Source organism: Gambusia affinis, linkage group LG07 (assembly GCF_019740435.1).
Source record: "Gambusia affinis linkage group LG07, SWU_Gaff_1.0, whole genome shotgun sequence".
NCBI lineage: Eukaryota > Metazoa > Chordata > Actinopteri > Cyprinodontiformes > Poeciliidae > Gambusia > Gambusia affinis.
Window position 1 is genome coordinate 14,683,798 of NC_057874.1, and position 18,263 is coordinate 14,702,060.

At 41.0% G+C, this 18,263-nt stretch overlaps 1 protein-coding gene across 8 annotated transcripts in view; it reads left to right on the forward strand.

Annotated features, from left to right (window-relative positions):
* Window positions 1–18,254, forward strand: part of ppfia4 (PTPRF interacting protein alpha 4) — a 57,735-nt gene extending 39,481 nt beyond the window's left edge. For 2 of the 8 annotated variants that reach the window (XM_044122384.1, XM_044122385.1), the window contains 28 exons: window positions 49–213; window positions 928–1,002; window positions 1,400–1,471; window positions 2,226–2,447; window positions 3,448–3,582; window positions 3,999–4,133; window positions 4,288–4,371; window positions 5,147–5,278; window positions 5,959–6,021; window positions 6,618–6,709; window positions 6,791–6,920; window positions 7,373–7,569; window positions 8,054–8,282; window positions 8,393–8,428; window positions 8,510–8,631; window positions 9,840–9,952; window positions 10,041–10,122; window positions 10,235–10,316; window positions 10,466–10,666; window positions 11,871–11,933; window positions 12,264–12,290; window positions 12,900–13,075; window positions 13,210–13,307; window positions 13,867–14,042; window positions 15,089–15,157; window positions 15,318–15,504; window positions 15,629–15,724; window positions 16,144–18,254. In XM_044122384.1, coding sequence (XP_043978319.1) covers window positions 49–213; window positions 928–1,002; window positions 1,400–1,471; window positions 2,226–2,447; window positions 3,448–3,582; window positions 3,999–4,133; window positions 4,288–4,371; window positions 5,147–5,278; window positions 5,959–6,021; window positions 6,618–6,709; window positions 6,791–6,920; window positions 7,373–7,569; window positions 8,054–8,282; window positions 8,393–8,428; window positions 8,510–8,631; window positions 9,840–9,952; window positions 10,041–10,122; window positions 10,235–10,316; window positions 10,466–10,666; window positions 11,871–11,933; window positions 12,264–12,290; window positions 12,900–13,075; window positions 13,210–13,307; window positions 13,867–14,042; window positions 15,089–15,157; window positions 15,318–15,504; window positions 15,629–15,687 — 3,222 coding nt within the window. In that variant the 3' untranslated portion in view covers window positions 15,688–15,724; window positions 16,144–18,254. Of the gene's footprint in view, window positions 1–48; window positions 214–927; window positions 1,003–1,399; window positions 1,472–2,225; window positions 2,448–3,447; window positions 3,583–3,998; window positions 4,134–4,287; window positions 4,372–5,146; window positions 5,279–5,958; window positions 6,022–6,617; window positions 6,710–6,790; window positions 6,921–7,372; window positions 7,570–8,053; window positions 8,283–8,392; window positions 8,429–8,509; window positions 8,632–9,839; window positions 9,953–10,040; window positions 10,123–10,234; window positions 10,317–10,465; window positions 10,667–11,034; window positions 12,291–12,899; window positions 13,076–13,209; window positions 13,308–13,866; window positions 14,043–15,088; window positions 15,158–15,317; window positions 15,505–15,628; window positions 15,725–16,143 lie in introns of those variants that run through there. The other 6 variants (XR_006371151.1, XM_044122386.1, XM_044122387.1 and 3 more) reach the window with 6 other exon arrangements.
* The last annotated feature ends 9 nt before the right edge of the window (window positions 18,255–18,263 follow it).

The window sequence follows — 18,263 nt, forward strand, 5'->3', positions numbered from 1 at the left end:
TGTCCAAGTTTAAAATTAATTGTTTTGTGTATGCGTGTGGCGCTGTAGCTGCTGCTGGAGCACCTGGAGTGTCTGGTGTCTCGTCATGAACGCAGCCTCAGGATGACGGTGGTGAAGAGACAGGCGCCGCCGCCATCTGGAGTCTCCAGTGAGGTGGAGGTCTTGAAAGCTCTGAAGTCACTATTTGAACACCACAAGGCCCTGGATGAAAAGGTATGACTTCGGTCAGCTGGTGCACACTAGCTGAATGCTTAATGAAATAGCTTCATTGCTTGATATTAGCGTCATGGATACCGTGTTATGATGCCTAACGTTTTCTCAAACAGTATAGCTGATTAATTCTAACTCTGTAATAGGGACACATTACAGAGTTTTTCTAGCTTTTATTTGGTTAATTAACCTTATTATTTCTCAATGTCATAGTAAAACATATGCATGTACACGAGGAAACCATTACTGAAAGACTTTTAAAGAACAAATTGGAGGAAGTCACAAGATTGCATTTAGATCAATGTCAGCACATTTACAGTGCCGCACAAAAGTGGCTAACCCTTGAACTTTGTCACTTTTAGGCAAAAATTCTCAATTGGACTTTGATTATAAATGTATGCTTTAACGTAAAGCACTACTTTGTAGGCTGTATGTTGAGCCTCGACGTCGTCATGGAGGTCGATCCTCCACACTACTCTTCAATATTTTGCAGCCTTTTTTCCCTAGTAGTCTCTTGTATTTATCTCCATCTATCTTCCTATACTTTCACATAAAATTCAAATCAAAGAAATTGAAGTGTGCTGATAATTTCTTTGTAACTGAAAAAAAAAAACCACGGAAAAGTTCACAGAGTATAAAGTTTTACACACCATAGGACCAACAACTGAAGTCATTTGAACTGTGACCCATATTCTGTGTAATTGTGGTGTCTATCAGGTACGAGAGAGGCTTCGGGTGGCTCTAGAGAGGGTGGCAACCCTGGAGGGGCAACTAGCGTCCACCACCCAGGAGGTAAAATAACTTGACGGGATTTAAAATCTTCCGTTTTGTGTGGTATGGTGTTTAGGTTCCAGAACCTTCAACAATAGCTAGTGATTTGCGTTATGGCTCTGTTAGAAACCTTCACACATAGAGAGCTGAAGTAAATATTCAGCTCAGACTCAGTTATAATCTTATCCTAGTAGGCAGATAATTTGAGATCTAAAGTTAGATCTTGTTATGATGAACTGATAACAAGAGGATAAGCCTTATTTTTTCCACAGTATAATTCATATTTGTAGGTGTGTAAAGTATGCTATTTTACTGTTACATGACCCTGAGCTGCACTGAGTTTTGTTCTGAATTTTCTAGGAAATAAAATAAGATAAAGTTGTGGTTTATTTGCTTTTCTGTTTCATGTCCTTTGCAGTTGAACACGGCAAGGCAGAGGAAGGACGGAGATTCAGTGGAGCGGACAGACGGATCCAAGCCTACGTGGAAGGTCTTTTGGGCTATTTTTCTGCACTTTGCTGTCTCTCAGCCTTGTCCTTTGCTTCCCATTAACATTAAACGTCAAAATTTAATGCCACCTTTTGACTGTGTTTAACCTGAGGTGTAAGAGTAAAATAATTTTATTATCTATTTCTACATTTCTTTTTTACTAACGTTGTTGTGCTTCATCTCATAGCTACACTTTTGCTTACATAATATCATAGGACATTATAGGGCCCCGTGTTGGTTACTCTTTTATGCAACCACAGGAACTCAACTTAAATAATCTTAAAAGTCTTATTTTGATCATTACAAAGAACACACATCTGCAGAGATCACCAACTGTGTTTTATTACAAAGTTTTATTTGGCCTAAGTGTATTTCCCCCACTGTAAATGTGAATGTTTGTGTATTTGTGAAAGGTATTCATTAGAAAGCAAAATGGTAGCATTTGAAAACAGAGGGGAGTCCTAGAAAAGCTTCGCTCCTGCCTGTTGTATTTTCTGTCAGAATGTGTCCCTGAAGGTTTGTTTAATTAAGATCATGGAAATAACAGCACTCTGAGCTACGGAGAAAGGAGAAACAGCATCTAAGCAACAACACGAGAGCCTGACCCTCACATAATTTACTTCTAAACACAAACATCTCAGTACTTTTTTTTATGTAGGTCACTCAAAATCCTCTCTACAACACAGCCCTTTGATGTTACTCTCGTAAACAAGTGCAGACAGGTGGGTCATACCTGTTAGTGTTCCTCTTTGCAGAGACTCCCCAATGGTTCTATAGACGCCCACGATGACGGCAGCCGGGTATCTGAGCTTCAGGAGCTGCTGGACCGGACCAATAAGGAGCTCTCTCAGAGTCGCGAGCATGCCGCCACTCTAAACGGCCGCCTGGTTGAGCTTGAGGCGGAGCTAGCCAACGCACGACGAGAACTGAGCCGCAGCGAAGAGCTGTCAATCAAACAACAGAGGGAGCAGAGAGAGGTGAGGTAGAATAGTGTTAGAATTGGGAGACACATAGACTCAGACACCTGGATAAAGATGTGTGAAAAGCTTTGAAGAACAGTCTTAGCATAATCTCGTGCTACAACTTGTAGAAAAACCTCGATTTATAGGGTCGAAAACATCCCATGTTAAGAAATTTTAACATATTTTCAACAAATTACCAAAGAGAGGGCTAAGATGGCCCTCTTGATTTTGATGTTTTTAAACAATTTTCTTTTTATATTTGTCCATAAAAGAGACAGTGGAAAAAAATTATTTTTTTTTAGTTTACTGGCAGAGTTTACCAAATTTTTTATTAAAAATTTCCTCTGACATCTTGAAAGATTAATATTGCCAGGCAATCCGAGAAGGTTTCTAGTGCCTTTGAGGAAGAATCAACATCATAGAACCTCAACCATGAACATGAGAAGCTTTTAAATACATCAGTATATTTTTCACACTGGATTATTTGTTGCATAAACCTTAGTCTCATCTGACCAAAGCACACAGTTCAATCAAAATCACAGGTATCGTTCTCCTTCTTTGCACATAACACACTATGCACAATGTGGCTCCAAATTTTCTCTTTTTTTTACACATGTAATGCAAAATGTTTCTTTTTCAACAGAATAATGCCAGAGACAGTTTAATCAGTTTTGTAAAATAAATAAATAAATAAAATGTTATCAAGGTTTTGCCTTTAGAGAACAAAGCAGCAACAATCAAATGAAAGATTATGTTTGTGTATGAGAACTATAATATTGACGGATCAAACTAAAAATACTTGTATTTTATTTTCCAACTCTTTTAATGTTAGTCTAATGGCAATGAATAGTTTGGTATTTTTGCCTTAATCGTAGACTTGGTTTTAAGGTAATCTGGAATTAAAAACTAAAAGTCGATCTCACTTACGAACATCTAGTAAATATGGCATAAGTACATTATCTATGTCATATGACTCTTCTCTGTTAACATTTCTCTGTTATTTTTCCTCTTGAAGAGAGAGGATTTGGAGGAAAGAATCACCACATTAGAGAAACGCTACCTGGCTGCCCAGCGAGAGACAACCCACATCCATGACCTCAACGACAAACTGGAGAATGAACTGGCCACCAAAGATTCCCTTCACAGACAGGTAGCACCCCTGCTAGACATTATGCAAAGATAAGGCTTTGAATGATGGAGCTTCTTCAGGGCGTCAGTGTGTAAAACATGAATGGTCTCATGTTATAACCGCAAACTTCAACATTTTTTACTGGGATTTTTTTGTTACCAGAACAAAGTTGTGCACAATCGTGAAAGGAAACTGATAAATAGTTTTCAAATTTCTTGATAATTAAAAATCTGAACAGTGTGTCGGCCTTTGTCTACTCGGCCTTTGTCTACTCTGATATTGCTAAGTCAAATTCAGTGCAACCTTCTCCCAAGCAAAAGTAATATCTATAAAATCCGGTACAAAATTTTAACTTGAGCTGTTTAAAGCCACATCTTCCAGTAGTATTACTGCGTCTCTTTTTATTACTATTATTTGAACATGTTTGCGGGTGTTAGAGTGAAGAGAAGGTACGCCAGCTGCAGGAGATGCTGGAGATGGCAGAGCAGCGGTTGGCTCAGACCATGAGGAAGGCCGAGACTCTGCCAGAGGTTGAAGCTGAGCTGGCACAGAGAGTGGCGGCACTAACCAAGGTAACACACATACACACACCCAAATCTCACAAGTTTAAACCCGAGAAGGATGAAACCATCAGGGGCATTAACAGCAAAAGCATATAAGCTTGTAAAAACAGCCCTTTCTGAAGTTGTGTCTTCTTACAGTATATGTATATGTCTTCCCCTGCAGGCTGAAGAGCGTCATGGCAATGTGGAGGAGCGGCTTCGACAGCTGGAGTCACAACTGGAGGAGAAAAACCAAGAGCTTGCGAGAGTATGGGTGTCCATTAGTGTGCGGGCATCAGGCTAGAGTGCGTGTGTGTGTGGGCATGTGTGTGTGTGTGTGTGTGTGGGCATGTGCATCACCCCAGAAGGGTTATTCTGACCTCTAATAATAATAATAATAATCGGCCTATATGATTTGGCTGATGCTCCACGTTTTGGCTGTGTGCTTGCTCATGCATAAATGTACACACGCACACACACGCAAACACACGCTCAAGAGGAGCTTGTCATTTTCCTCAGTGCATTGTGGCATGAATTCAAACCAAATTGTACAAATCTCTCTGCCCTCCCCCTCACTTTCTCCGTTTTAAGACTGATTGGATACTATCTTTAGACTCTGAATAATTCACGCACAGCTAATTTCCCTCTCTCTCTCTCTCTCTCTCTCTCTGCGATCTCATGACTATATTTAGTAGAAAGACCTCTCTGAGCGTGCAGATGTGTGTTTACATGTCTGTGATGAATGTTCTTCTTTAATGGAATTACTCCAGAAAACATATTAAGCACAGTGCTTCCCATTTAATAGACGCTGTTTTGCCCTTTTTCATCATCGAGTTAATGATGGTGATTAAGTCATCCTGGCTAGCCAAGAAGACCTATATCTGGCAGCTGGTGATCTAGAGCTAAATTCACGCTTTATCCCTTAATCCATGTAGAAATGCTTAATTAGCTGCATAAATACGCCTACATAGAATCAGTATCAAAGAGAAAAATGTGACAAAGTTGTTCCTTTTCCCCTCCGTTCTCCCTTTCTTGCTCGTTAGGCTCGTCAAAGGGAGAAAATGAACGAGGAGCACAACAAACGTTTGTCTGACACCGTGGACCGTCTGCTCACGGAGTCCAACGAACGGCTGCAGCTCCACCTGAAGGAGCGCATGGCCGCCCTGGAGGACAAGGCAAGGCATCTTCACAGATTCATCCAACCAGCAGCTTTTTCTTTTTTTTTTTTCCTTTTAGCTCATACATTAAACGAAGTTACAAAGCACATACAGGTGCACTTTAATAAATTTGAATATCATCAAAAAAAGTTCACGTACTTATATAATTGAATTTAAAAAAATGTATTCATGTTACATAATGAAATTTATAATGATAATCTGAAACTTAGTTTCTCATCAAATTTAAATATTCCAACAGATCAGTACAAAATTAATTAATGTATTTATTAATGCCAGGCACTCGTGGCCTTTATGCCATGAGTGCCTTTATGTTTTGTTTTTTTTTATTTCATGATAATTAAATTAATTAATTATAATTAAATTGGATGATAATTTCATGACTGTCCTCCAGATAGTCATTTGCATATTTTTATTGTTAATGAGGGTAAATCAGTTGTCTGTTCACAGTTTGGTGTTTTCAACCATAACATAAGAAAGTTGAGTGGAAGGACAAACAGCAATTTAAAAATATACAAACAAGTTACCCATGAACAGCTGATGTACTGTAATGTCACTCTGAATGTAATCTGCGTATATAATACACAAATACATTATTTTTTTTGTCTATTAAGATGCACCTGTATCATAGCAGTTTTAAAAATATTTTAAGTGGATTATATCTTTCATCTTTTTTCAAGAATGCGCTCATCCAGGACCTGGAGAACTGCCAGAAACAGCTTGAAGAGTTTCACCACACCAGGGTCAGTAAACCAGCAACAAATCAATAAATCTAGAACCTCTTTTTGTCTTACAACTTAGGTGTGTGTACTGAAAAAGGAATAAGTTATTTTACTTAGTACTTCACCTGTAGCTAGAATTACTGTGGAATAATAGTTGCTCTTATTATGTTGTTGAATTCGGAGTTAAAAAATAATAGTGTTTTAAATGATTACTGTTTCTAAGAAAATGATGGAAAATGCATGTGCCACTTTGTTTAAATTTATCAAATAAAATCCAAATGAAATACATAAAGTTTTAAGATTAGAACTTGGCACAATGTGCAGAAGTTTAATGGGCATGAATACCTTTGCAATAACCAAAAATATTCTTGCTTACAATTTTTCCTAATATTTCATCTCTAAATTTGAAAGTTTTTTCTTTTTCTTACTCGGTTCTTGGCTTTTCTTATAGATTAGTGTAACAAATAGCATGAACTTGTTTCCTGGCCTTGTCCAGCCCACATATCCTGCTGTATTTTTATTTTTATTTATTTATATATATATATTTTTTTTCAATTAACTAAGGGCTTTCAGAGATGTGGTTTTATTACTTTTTAAGAACAGCCTTTCTACTTCAGGAACGGCTGATTGGAGAGATTGACAAGCTGAGAAACGAGATTGACCATCTGAAACGCCGCAGTGGAGCGTTTGGAGACGGAACTCACCCTCGGTAACCTCAATCTTTTCTTTTCTCTTTTATTTCTGCCTCCCTTTATATCTTTAAATCGGTTTCTCATGTAAATGATCTCAGCTCTCACTTGGGAAGCTCCAGCGACCTCCGCTTTTCTGTGGTGGAGGGTCAGGACGGCCACTACAGCACAACTGTGATCAGGCGGGCGCAGAAGGGCCGGCTGTCGGCTCTGCGAGACGATCCGAACAAGGTGACGATTGTGTTCTGAATAGGAGGCAGCAACCAGCAATTCCCATGCACGCATACTAATTAGGACCAACAGACAGGATCTCACTTTAGCAACCCTTCTAACCACATGCAGCTTTTTGCCAATGTTTAATTTGGGTCCATGTCTGCTTTGCCAGTAAGTGTCAGCGCTTGGCTTTGTGTGATCATCCCTAACTTCTCATTTTCTACTAACTTCTCTGTATTCCTGTCTCTCTCTCTCACCTGCTGCTGGACATGATGTGTGATGTAAGTTTCTTGTTCATCCATCTCTTCTCGTAACCGGCTCGACTTCTCCACGAACGTCAGATTTCACTTTTAGATGTGTGCTTGTACTCTGGTTGAATCCATACGATTCATTCTTGAGGCTGTTTCTCTCACGCTTTATTAACTAAAGTTTGCTCTGTCTACGCTTATCTTCACACACGCATGTGTCAGGTGTGTGCCATGTTTGAGCAGGATTACCCGTCCCTGCGCGGGAGCGTCAGCCACCTACTAGGCAGTGACATCGAGGCAGAGTCGGACATGGACGACGACGTGAGCTCGACGCTGCTCTCGCCAAGCGGCCAATCAGATGCTCAGACTCTTGCTCTCATGCTGCAAGAGCAGCTTGACGCCATCAACGAGGAGATAAGGTGGGATGTCGCAGACACAATATGTAACATGATGGCCATGAGGAAAATATTATTACCCATTCAATTGTGTGCTGTTGCTAATCAATCTGCCACATAAAATGCATTACAATTTGTGACTGCAATGGAAGAGTTAAGAAGTTTAAGTTAAGCCACTGTAATCATTACCAAACAAGTGTTATGCCATAATCTTCAAATTTAAATGCTTTGACTTGGAAAATGAATCAGAGGAGAAACTAATAATGATAAGGAAAATTAAAAATGAATGTGAAAATATCAATAAAGTGAAGTGGCGTGGAGCTGGAGCTGGCGCCCCATGTACAGTTGCCGTGGTTTCCTGACATGGAAGGTTGGAGCTTTGGCTTTGCACACACTTGCCCTTTTTCTAAGCACCTTGAAAAACTGTTACATTACTGTCGATGTTAGAGGTAGTCAGGCTATGTGGTCAGTGACATCATGGATGTGCATGTTTGTGTCGTGTGCCCAGGATGATCCAGGTAGAGAGAGAATCAGCCGAGCTGCGCTCTGAGGAGATCGAGTCCCGCGTGAACAGCGGCAGCATGGATGGCCTGAACGTGACCCTCCGACCCCGAGCCCTGCCCACCTCTGCCACCGCCCAGTCGCTGGCGTCATCCTCCTCTCCGCCCACCAGTGGCCACTCCACGCCTAAGCATCATGGACGCAACAACAGCCACCATCTAGGAATCATGACTCTGGTCAGAGGGAACACTGCAGTTATGAAAAACACATTCAATGTGGTCAGCATTCACATAAATGTTCTCTATTGACAATGTAGTTTTTTAAAACTTTTTTTTTTTTCTGCTAGCCAAGTGACTTGAGGAAACACAGAAGAAAAGTGGCAGTAAGTTTGCAAATACAGCTTAAGGAAAGTAGTCTGAGTGTCTTTCATAAGTGAGCTGAATTGTTTTTGTGATTCTTTCAGTCTCCTGTGGAAGTGGACAAAGCTACTATCAAGTGTGAAACGTCACCTCCCTCCTCGCCTCGAAGTTTACGGCTGGAAACCAACTTCGCTCAGTTCACAGGCAGCCTGGAGGATGGGCGAGGGTAAACACACACACACACACACATTTCAGGTGCTCACAACTCCAATACCACCCATCAATCATTTAAGCTCTTACAGTTGTGAAAAAAAAAACGTTTTCCTTTTCTTTTACATACTAAACAAATGCGGCACCTAACATCAAACAGGAAGAATTGAGACAGAAAAAAAGTGAAGAGTGAAACATTTTCATGTGGAAAATGTACCAATAAGAATAGAAGGGGCGAACTTGGAACACACAGCTGAAACACAATATAATCTTATTTCTTTCAGCAATTATATTTTAAGATGTGAAACTCACATAACATATGCATTCATTACACACTCAATGATATATTTTAAGGTGTTTAAAAATGTTTATTTTGAGCATTTTGGCTAACAGTTAATGAAAACCCCAAATTTTGAAAAGTACGTCCATACTCTGTACATTATATGCGCACATCATTTGTGTAAAACAGCATGGAGGCGATCAGCCTGTGGCTCTGCTGAAGCTCAGGTTACTTCAATAAAGGCTTGACTGCATTTTTGGGTCGGCTCTTCATCTTCCTTTTGACAACACCCTGAAGCTTCTCTGTGGGGCTTGACATTCGTGCACACTGAGACCATGGTCATTAAGGAATGGATCGGTAGTGCGGGCACCTGCCAAGTCTTTCTGGAAAATGAAATCAGCATCTCCATTAAACCTGACAGCAGAGGGAGGTATGGAGTCCTGCAGAATATCCTGGGAGATTACCTGGCATTGACTTTGGGATTAACCAAACCCAGTGGACCAACACCAGCAGGTGACATGGTTCTTTGAATTATCACTAGCTGTGAAAACTTCCCATGGAGCGTCATGCAGCTTGCATTCTGTGACTCTCCACTGTTGCTCCAAACTTGACTATATTATTTCCAAATTAAAATATTACATGTTCTTTCATTCTAACAGAATACAGTGGAAAGTTTAGCATCAGTCAAATCTTTCTTGTCATGTTGTGTCTGGTTTTCTAGTGGCTTAAATGCAATTAGACCAATTGTGCCTTTTATCAAAGTAGGCATCATGTTACTTTTTGTGGGATTTGTTCTGAAAATCTATGTTAATACACATCTTTTGCTAGACACAAACTCAAACATAGGTTTAAACAATAATTTAATATTAATCATTTAATCATTTCTTTTTCACTTTTTTAAATTGGATCAATTAAACGGTACGTCTCTCGTTTACTGGTCGCAGCAAGCAGAAGAAAGGTATCAAGTCATCTATCGGTCGATTGTTTGGGAAGAAGGAGAAAGGTCGAATGGACCAGACTGTTGACAGGGATGGACAATCTCTACCAGCCTTAACAGGTTCTCTGTAAACTGCATGTTCTAGAAGTACAGTGCTCTAAATGAAGAGGTCTAGCTGATGGTAACACAAGCTATTGTTGCGTTTCAGATTTTGAGATGAGCATTGGTGACACTATGACTTTGGGAAAACTGGGCACACAGGCTGAGAGGGACCGAAGGATGAAAAAAAAGTAAAAGACTTTATATTTGGAATATTTAGATCCTCTTCTTATTGCTAATATTTTGCAGCATCCCTATTGAGCCACACATCTCTCCCTCTAACTTTGTGTTGAATTCATTCAGGCATGAGCTTCTGGAGGACGCGAGGAAAAGAGGCCTTCCATTCGCACAGTGGGATGGTCCCACAGTCGTTTCCTGGCTGGAGGTATTTCACCAATCAACCCAGCCCGACATGACCAAGAAAAAAAATGCCCTTTGTTCTTTGTTTTGCTCCCTTCATGTCAGGCTGCCACTAATATGCACATGTATGGTGACTGTGGTGTTGACGTTTGTTGTCCTGACGGCTCTGAACAGCTGTGGGTCGGGATGCCAGCCTGGTATGTGGCTGCCTGTCGTGCCAACGTGAAGAGTGGAGCCATCATGTCCGCCCTGTCCGACACAGAGATCCAGAGAGAGATTGGGATCAGCAACCCTCTGCACAGACTCAAATTGCGTTTGGCCATCCAGGAAATGGTCTCTCTCACCAGCCCGTCTGCGCCCCTGACCTCCAGAACGGTAAACAAATACACCCAGTACACCCCCGTCATGAGAAATGGTTCCTCTTTCCAGTGTTTTATTTTCAGGGAATAAATTGTGCATGCAAGAAACCAAGAAACATACAATACCCTGCGAAAGGATTCGTGCCCCCTGAACCTTTTCTTATTTTGTCACATTACCACCACAAACTTCAATGTACTTTATTGGGGTTTTGAGTATTAGTTCAATATAAAGCTACCCATAATTATGAGGTGGAATGAAAACAGTACATTTTTATGTCATAGAAAATCTGAAAATTGTGGCTAGCAAAAACATTTACCCCCCCACCCCCTCAATACTCATACTCTACCCTTTGAATTCACCTATTTTATCTTTCTCTTTCACAGCAGATGAATCAGGGATAAACATCTGAGAAAGACAAGGTTATCAAACAATACGCTACACTTTGAATTAAACATATTTACATGTTAGAATGGTCCAGTCAAAGTCCAGACATAATCCAATTGAGAAACCAAAGCAGAATCAGAATCCTTGCAGTAGGACTGAACTTCAGTTTTTTTGCAAAGAAGTGTAGGGAAAAATTCAGCATCTTGAAGTGCAAAGATCTAAAATGCACACCATAAAAGAGCTGCTGCTGCTGTGGTAATTAGCAAATTTGCACTGTACACAAAATTTATTGCCAAAAAATCACTGTAATATATTGCCTAGATTGTTGTGATGTGACAAGATGCGAAATATTTTGAGAGGGGAAGAATGCTTTTCAAGGCACTGTATGAAGCATGTATGAACACAGAAAAAATATATAACCCTTAGAGGTAACACTTGTGTACACCTTACCCTGCACTCAATATCCTTTTATAACTCATGACCCTCACTTTGCATGCTGAGGTGATACTTTTTCACAATAATTTGTGTCTTCTTTTTTTTTTTTTATTCAGCAGCTTTTAATCGCATGGTTTACTTTAGAAAAAAATAGCAAATGCATACATCTACAAACTACCTGCTTACCTGCCTGAAATACACTCCTTCCTTGGCATCACTCAACGAAACCTTTGTCGGCGTGCGCGTGTGTGTGTCTGGTGTGAAATCATACACTGGAGTGTTCTCCTGGGTGTGCCTGTGTGTGCCCGTGTATGATGCTCTTGCCTGTGTTGTTTGCGTGCGTGTGTGTTCGTGCGTGCGTGCGTGCGTGTGTGTGTGTGTGTTTCTGTCCTCCGAGCAGTCCTCCGGAAATGTGTGGGTGACTCATGAAGAGATGGAGAACCTGGCTTCCTCCACCAAAGCGGTCAGTACCATCTGGGTGCTTCCCTCCATGTTAACCCCACCCAGCACTTTCTCACACTCACACTGATCCCTGCGGCAACACACATATGTCCTCTCCTTCTGCAGAACCCTTACAAAGACCCACCACATCACACACTAACACCCTGCTCTTATCTGAATGTATTTTTTGGATGCAACACATGTAGCATTGGTAATATGAATGCTAGTATGCTAGCAGAGTATAAGCTGAGATGAGATTTGTGTGTGTGTTTCTGAATTTATATTACGTGTGTGTTTGATTAGCCCCTGTCTTGCTAACCTCGTATGTTGTCTCCACTGTGCTGCCACTAAGGAGAATGAGGAGGGCAGCTGGGCACAGGTGAGGTTGATTTCCCTAAATTAATCTGTACCAGGACTCTTTATGCATTTACAGGCATTGTAACAGCGTTATGTTGCAATGTCGCAAAAGTATTCACACCTTTTGAAAGTTTTTTTAGCTTATATATATATGTTACAACACAAACTTTGAAGGATTTTGTTGGGATGTTAGAGCGAGACAGCATGGCTGAATAAAATTCTGAAAAGTGTGGTGGCATGTATGTGTATCCACGCGATTTATCTGTTAATTCTTTTGAAAACCAACATTTTCCTTTCACTTCACAGTTGTACATTAATTTTGGGTTGGTGCATCAGATAGAATCCCAATAAAATACATTGAATTTTGAGATGTAACATGAAAAATGTTCAAAGCAGTTCTGAAAGGAAACTTTGTACTGTTAGAGCATCATGCAAACTCTAAATTCTAAAATCTATTTAAAGTTGTATTTTTATGTTATTATTATTAGTAGTAGTAATAATAAAAAATATATATCTACTTCATACCATTACATTTTTATTTCTGTGATTATTTCCATCACATTTAAAATCTAAAACAATTAACTTCATGACGGTGACACATCTGTAACATTTTCTGCTGACATCCCTCTAGACATTAGCATATGGGGACATGAATCACGAGTGGATAGGAAACGAATGGCTGCCCAGCCTCGGCCTGCCTCAGTACCGCTCCTACTTCATGGAGTGCCTGGTGGACGCGCGCATGCTGGACCACCTGACCAAAAAGGACCTGAGAAGCCATCTGAAGATGGTGGACAGCTTTCACAGGTCTGCAGCTGTGATGTGCTCAGCTTAGCAGCTGCTGAACCTGCTCTACCTTTCATCTGATGACTTGATGCATGAGCTACAGAGATGGGAAGGATACTGATTCATTATGTGTGTGTGCTTCTTATGTGCCCTAGGGCTAGTCTGCAGTATGGAATTATGTGCTTGAAGAGACTCAATTATGACAGGAAAGAGCTGGACCGTCGGAGAGAAGACAGTCAACACGATATGAAAGGTACCGTTTTACACACAGCCAACCTCGCATACATGCATGCATGAATAGGCTCTCCTGTTTTATCAGAAAAAATGTGTTTCTGGAGAACCATCTTGTGGTTTCATTCGATAGTGTCAATTTGTGCTTGGCACTATAACAGGTGCTCCTTAAACTGTCAAGAAGCCAGTCTTGTGATCTAAAGCCCCACTTGCGTGTGGAGTGCCCCACACACACGCTGGCGCACACATTTAAATCCAGCCGTCCCTCTCGCCCTTTTGACCTTGAGCTCAGCGCATGAACTTGACTCAGCTGTCGCTTCGTATCACAGTCCAACTCTGTTTGCGCACACATAAACACTCACACACGCGCGCACACGTTGCGCCTGTTCCAACTTGGAAAGCTGGCTGACAGCTGTGCTTCAAGTGAACAAAGGGAGTGTGGCAGAGAGTTGACGCCACGCGGACATGCACATTACCTCTTTATGTCTCTCTTTCACAAAACGCCTCTATATGCTGCTCATGAGGCACATTAGGTAAAGTGTTTTATTTAACACTGTGTTACCACTCCGTTTTTATTTCAGACGTTTTGGTGTGGACCAACGAACAGGTGATCCACTGGGTCCAGTCCATCGGTCTGAGGGAGTACAGCGGCAACCTGCTGGAGAGCGGAGTTCATGGGGCGCTCGTCGCTCTCGATGAAACCTTCGATTACAGCAGCCTGGCGCTCATCCTGCAGATCCCCATGCAAAACACACAGGTGGTTATACGGGAAACAGCCATGTGCGGCTTACATGTATGATCCCATTTAATTTGTCACTTCTGCTGTGTCTGGTGTTACATGTGGAAAAGTTTTAAATAAATGGGTCCGGATCTATGAGGTGAAATTCTGTACAAGCAGAATTTCACCTCATAACTAACTTGAAACTAACTTCATAACTCGTCAAGGTTATGAAGTTAGTTTCAACTTTCTTGGCATCTTAATTTAGTATAAATCGATATTAACAGGACCATGAGGGGTTTTTGAAGCTTCAAACCATTGCCAGATTTTAATTGAACTGTTATGTACAGAGAAGAATATGAGTATATACAGTGAAGCTTTTTATCTTATCTGATTCAGGTAAGAAAATAACTGCTTCTAACCTCTAAAAAATCTTGAGCAATTCCTTTAACATGTCCGCATTTATAGCTAATAGAAACTCCCCAAAAACACACTATTCACTTCCTGTTTTCCACTACTCAAATATATTGCAGCGTTATTAACGTAGTAATTGAGTTTCAGCAAACTGTGAATATGTCTATTAATACCTGTAATTGTTGTTTCTATACACGTCCTAACATCTACAGTTAAGACTGTCTCCAGAGATTGGGGCTGGAAACGAGGTTCGCTCTAGCCAGGTCTCTATACTGTCACACAGCAACCCAGGAAAAACAACAGACAAACTGCTACAGATCAAAATGTGTTGTTTGCACAGCCACAGACCAGCTTGAGTGCCTGTGTAATGGTTGTCAGCAGGTGTGACGCACCCTGCTGCAAAGCAGTTATGGTTCAGAAACAGTTTGAGGGGCTCAAAGGACGAGGTGTTGATTTAGCCTTCAGATTTCAGTCAAAATCCACAAAGGTCCCTCCCCTTTCCTTACAGTTAGCATCTTGTGCATCAGGTACAATAGGCCACTCTGAGCTGTTTGAGCTGCAAAGGGGAAAAATCACTGTATGTCAGGCAATATTAACATTATTGCCTGACATGCAGTTATGCTTAACATTATGCTTGATCAAGGTTTGAATGAATTCTGTGTGTTTTTCAGGCAAGGCAGGTGCTAGAGAGGGAGTTTAACAACCTTCTAGCCTTGGGAACAGACCGCCGACTGGAAGAGGTGACTTTGCAAGAACATTTTCTCTTTGGTGGCGATTGCTTTTACTTAGACTGTGTTATGTTTTCAGATTAACTGCTCCTCTCTATGTTGCATCCTCAATTATATTTTAGTGTCTTCCTCTTCATAAACAACACACTTTTCTCTATTTCTCCTCTCACAGAGTGGAGATGACAAGTCGTTTCGGCGCTCACCCTCGTGGCGCAAGAGGTTTCGGGCTCGCGAGGGAGGGACGGGTCTGGGGATGATGGCGGGCTCCATGGAGACGCTGCCTGCTGGCTTCCGCATGCCCGCTATGTCAATGCCGCCTTCCATGAATTTGGCTGCCAAGAAGCAACTTCAGCCTGAAGGTTTGTTACAATGCTGGCCACGCTCACTCCTTAGCTTCTCTGTGGCTAGACTGACTGACTAACCGCATGTTGTGTCCTTTGTGTCGTGCTGTGCTCAACACCTACTTTGCCACGCCTTCTTAAGTTCCTCCCCCTGCGCCTCCAAGACTTGACCCCTCTGCAGTGCGGACCTATTCCTGCTAACGACACTACTTATTAACAGGAGCACTAGTGCTAACAGGTAAGTTTGTTGTGTTTTCTAGCTGAACGTGTCTGTTGGTGGACTATCAACCTGTAGTCCAATAGGGAGCTAACTTCACATTTGTCCAGACGACTGTCAGCGATACCCTCTAGTGAGAGGCTAGTAAAAAAAAAAAAAAGACATTTACTAAAATATTCTTACTAAAATAATCTTACAATAAACTTATAAGTATTAGTAAAAAATCTTTAAGTAGGCAGCAGCATTTTTTCCAGAATAGATTTCGCAACACCTTCAAAAACCCTGAGTTAATATGAGTCTTCATGGAAACAAAGTACGAATAAGCATGAATAAATAAGAAATAATTGAAATATTTGCCCAGTGCTGTACACATTGGTAAAGTCTTAATTTTCCCCTCCTTTCTTTCATACTGCAATCCTGCCTCTGAATCTCTCTTCCAGTGCATTCTCATTACTTGTACGGACACATGCTTGCGGCCTTTTGAGAGTGATATGCCAAATCTGGAGAGGGAAGGATTGGGTGCGCCAGGAGGGGGCGGAGTCTTCTCCCCTCTCACGCCCAGCCTCACCTCCCGCCTTCCACATCTCTCTCCTCCCCGCCCCCCGGACTCGTGCAATACAGGGGGCACCTCTGACCTTTGCTCTCCGAGAGCGCTCGTTGGCTGCTTTCCGCTGCTGCTGTAAAGGAGGCTCGTCCCGGTCTCGCCTTGTTTACCCCAGTGCTCCCAGTAGCCTCGTAGTTGTGGTGTCGTGTTCCTGCTCTCCTTGTGTCAGCTGTGGGGTCTAGTCCTGGTTCTGATCGTCCTGAAACGGCCAAGACCAAGCGAATCTTCCTGTGTTAACACGACAGTTGTGAAAAAGATTTAAGGAGATGACGAGCAAGTCGTTGCTTCGGACTCAAGAGTGGTGAATACTTGTATAAGTGGCAGATCACTCTGCACATTAACCTTCTACCGGTTATGCAAGGTATTACTCATTTATCATCTCTGTACAGAAAAATGGATGACTTATGTTTTTTATAGAAATATTATATATATAATATATATATATATATATATTGGAAATATATATGGAAAGTAATATAATATTGCCGTTTGAAACCCAATGCCCTGTATTCAATAGTGACTGTTCTCTTTCTCCTTCTTTCCCTTTCTCTCTGTGTTGGACCTTTGCGTGTCATTTGCTGTGCGCTGTGTGTGATTAACTGGTGGGAGGGACTCCCTGAAAGAAGTGTGTGTTTTTACAAGGACACCTCACAGGTTCATGGGTCCAATTCTCTCTTCTTCTCCTCTTCTTCTGTCTGCCCCACCAAACCTTTTGACACGATGTAGCTGTAATTTCTCTTCCTCTCTTCGCCTCTGTCGCCTTCTGTATGACACTATGTAGCCTAGAGAGAGAAATTTAATGTGAGGCATGAATAGGGAGTGTGTGTGAATGAGAGAGAGAGAGAGAGAGATTGAGCAAATCAGCCTATCTCCTGGAGACTTTTGAAGGGGTCGAGTGTGCTTGTGGGTGTGAAAGGCCGACCCTAACCATGTGACTTTGACTCTTTGTGTGTGTGAATTTTAGTGTGGACACTGTAGCTCACTTCTGTCGATTCCAAACTTTCTCTCATGTCAAACAATAAATTGCTGCTCAACATCAGTCAGTGACTTGCGCTGCTCTGCACTGGCCTTCAAAAGCATCCATAGCCCTTAAAATATTTGAAATTTTGTCATGTTACAGTCACAAAATAAATGTTTTGTTTTTGTTTTTTGTCTTTTTACCAGGATTTTATGCAATGTATGAACTTGAACTAGCACAAAATTGTGTAGTGACAGATCAAGGATTCATGGTTTTCAAAATATTTCACAGAAGACAGTGTGAAAAGTGTGGCATGCATTTTTATTTCACCCTTCATGCATAAATTACTTGGCTGTTTCTCTGATTAATCTTTCAGTTTAGCCATGTTGGTATGTTTGCAGTTGAAGTTTTTCTTTTAAGCGTCTCCACAACTGTTGTTTTCCTTGCTCTTTGCAGAGTAAAGGGATCTAAATCAAAATGCACGCCACGCTTTTAAGGTTTTTATTCTAGTACACACGACTTGGAATTAATAAAATATGCTGATAGTTTTATTTGTAATGTGAGAAAATGTGAACAGCTTAAGGGGTATGATTACTTTTGTAAGTCAGTGTAACTGACAGAGACATGTCTTATCCTGCTCTACCACCTCATGGTCAGGTTTTGTGAAGAAATGCCAGCAGGCAGTCCATACACCCAGCTGACCAACTCCTCCAATGAGAACACAGCATATGAACTCGTGAACTGCTGGATGGCTGTACAATCTTTTTTTATTATTATTATTATTATTATTTATTTATTTATTTATTTTACAGATTTTTCCAAGGTGTCTAAAAGGTGTAATGTGCTATGTGGCAGCTATGAGTACTGTGTCTTTATTCCAGGTGTGAAACAATGCTGACAAATCAAGATTTTATTATTTGGCCATCTGAAAAAAAATGTACTGTATTTATGACACTATATAGACATGAGTAAAGCTGTTTTTTAAAGAATTGTGACTC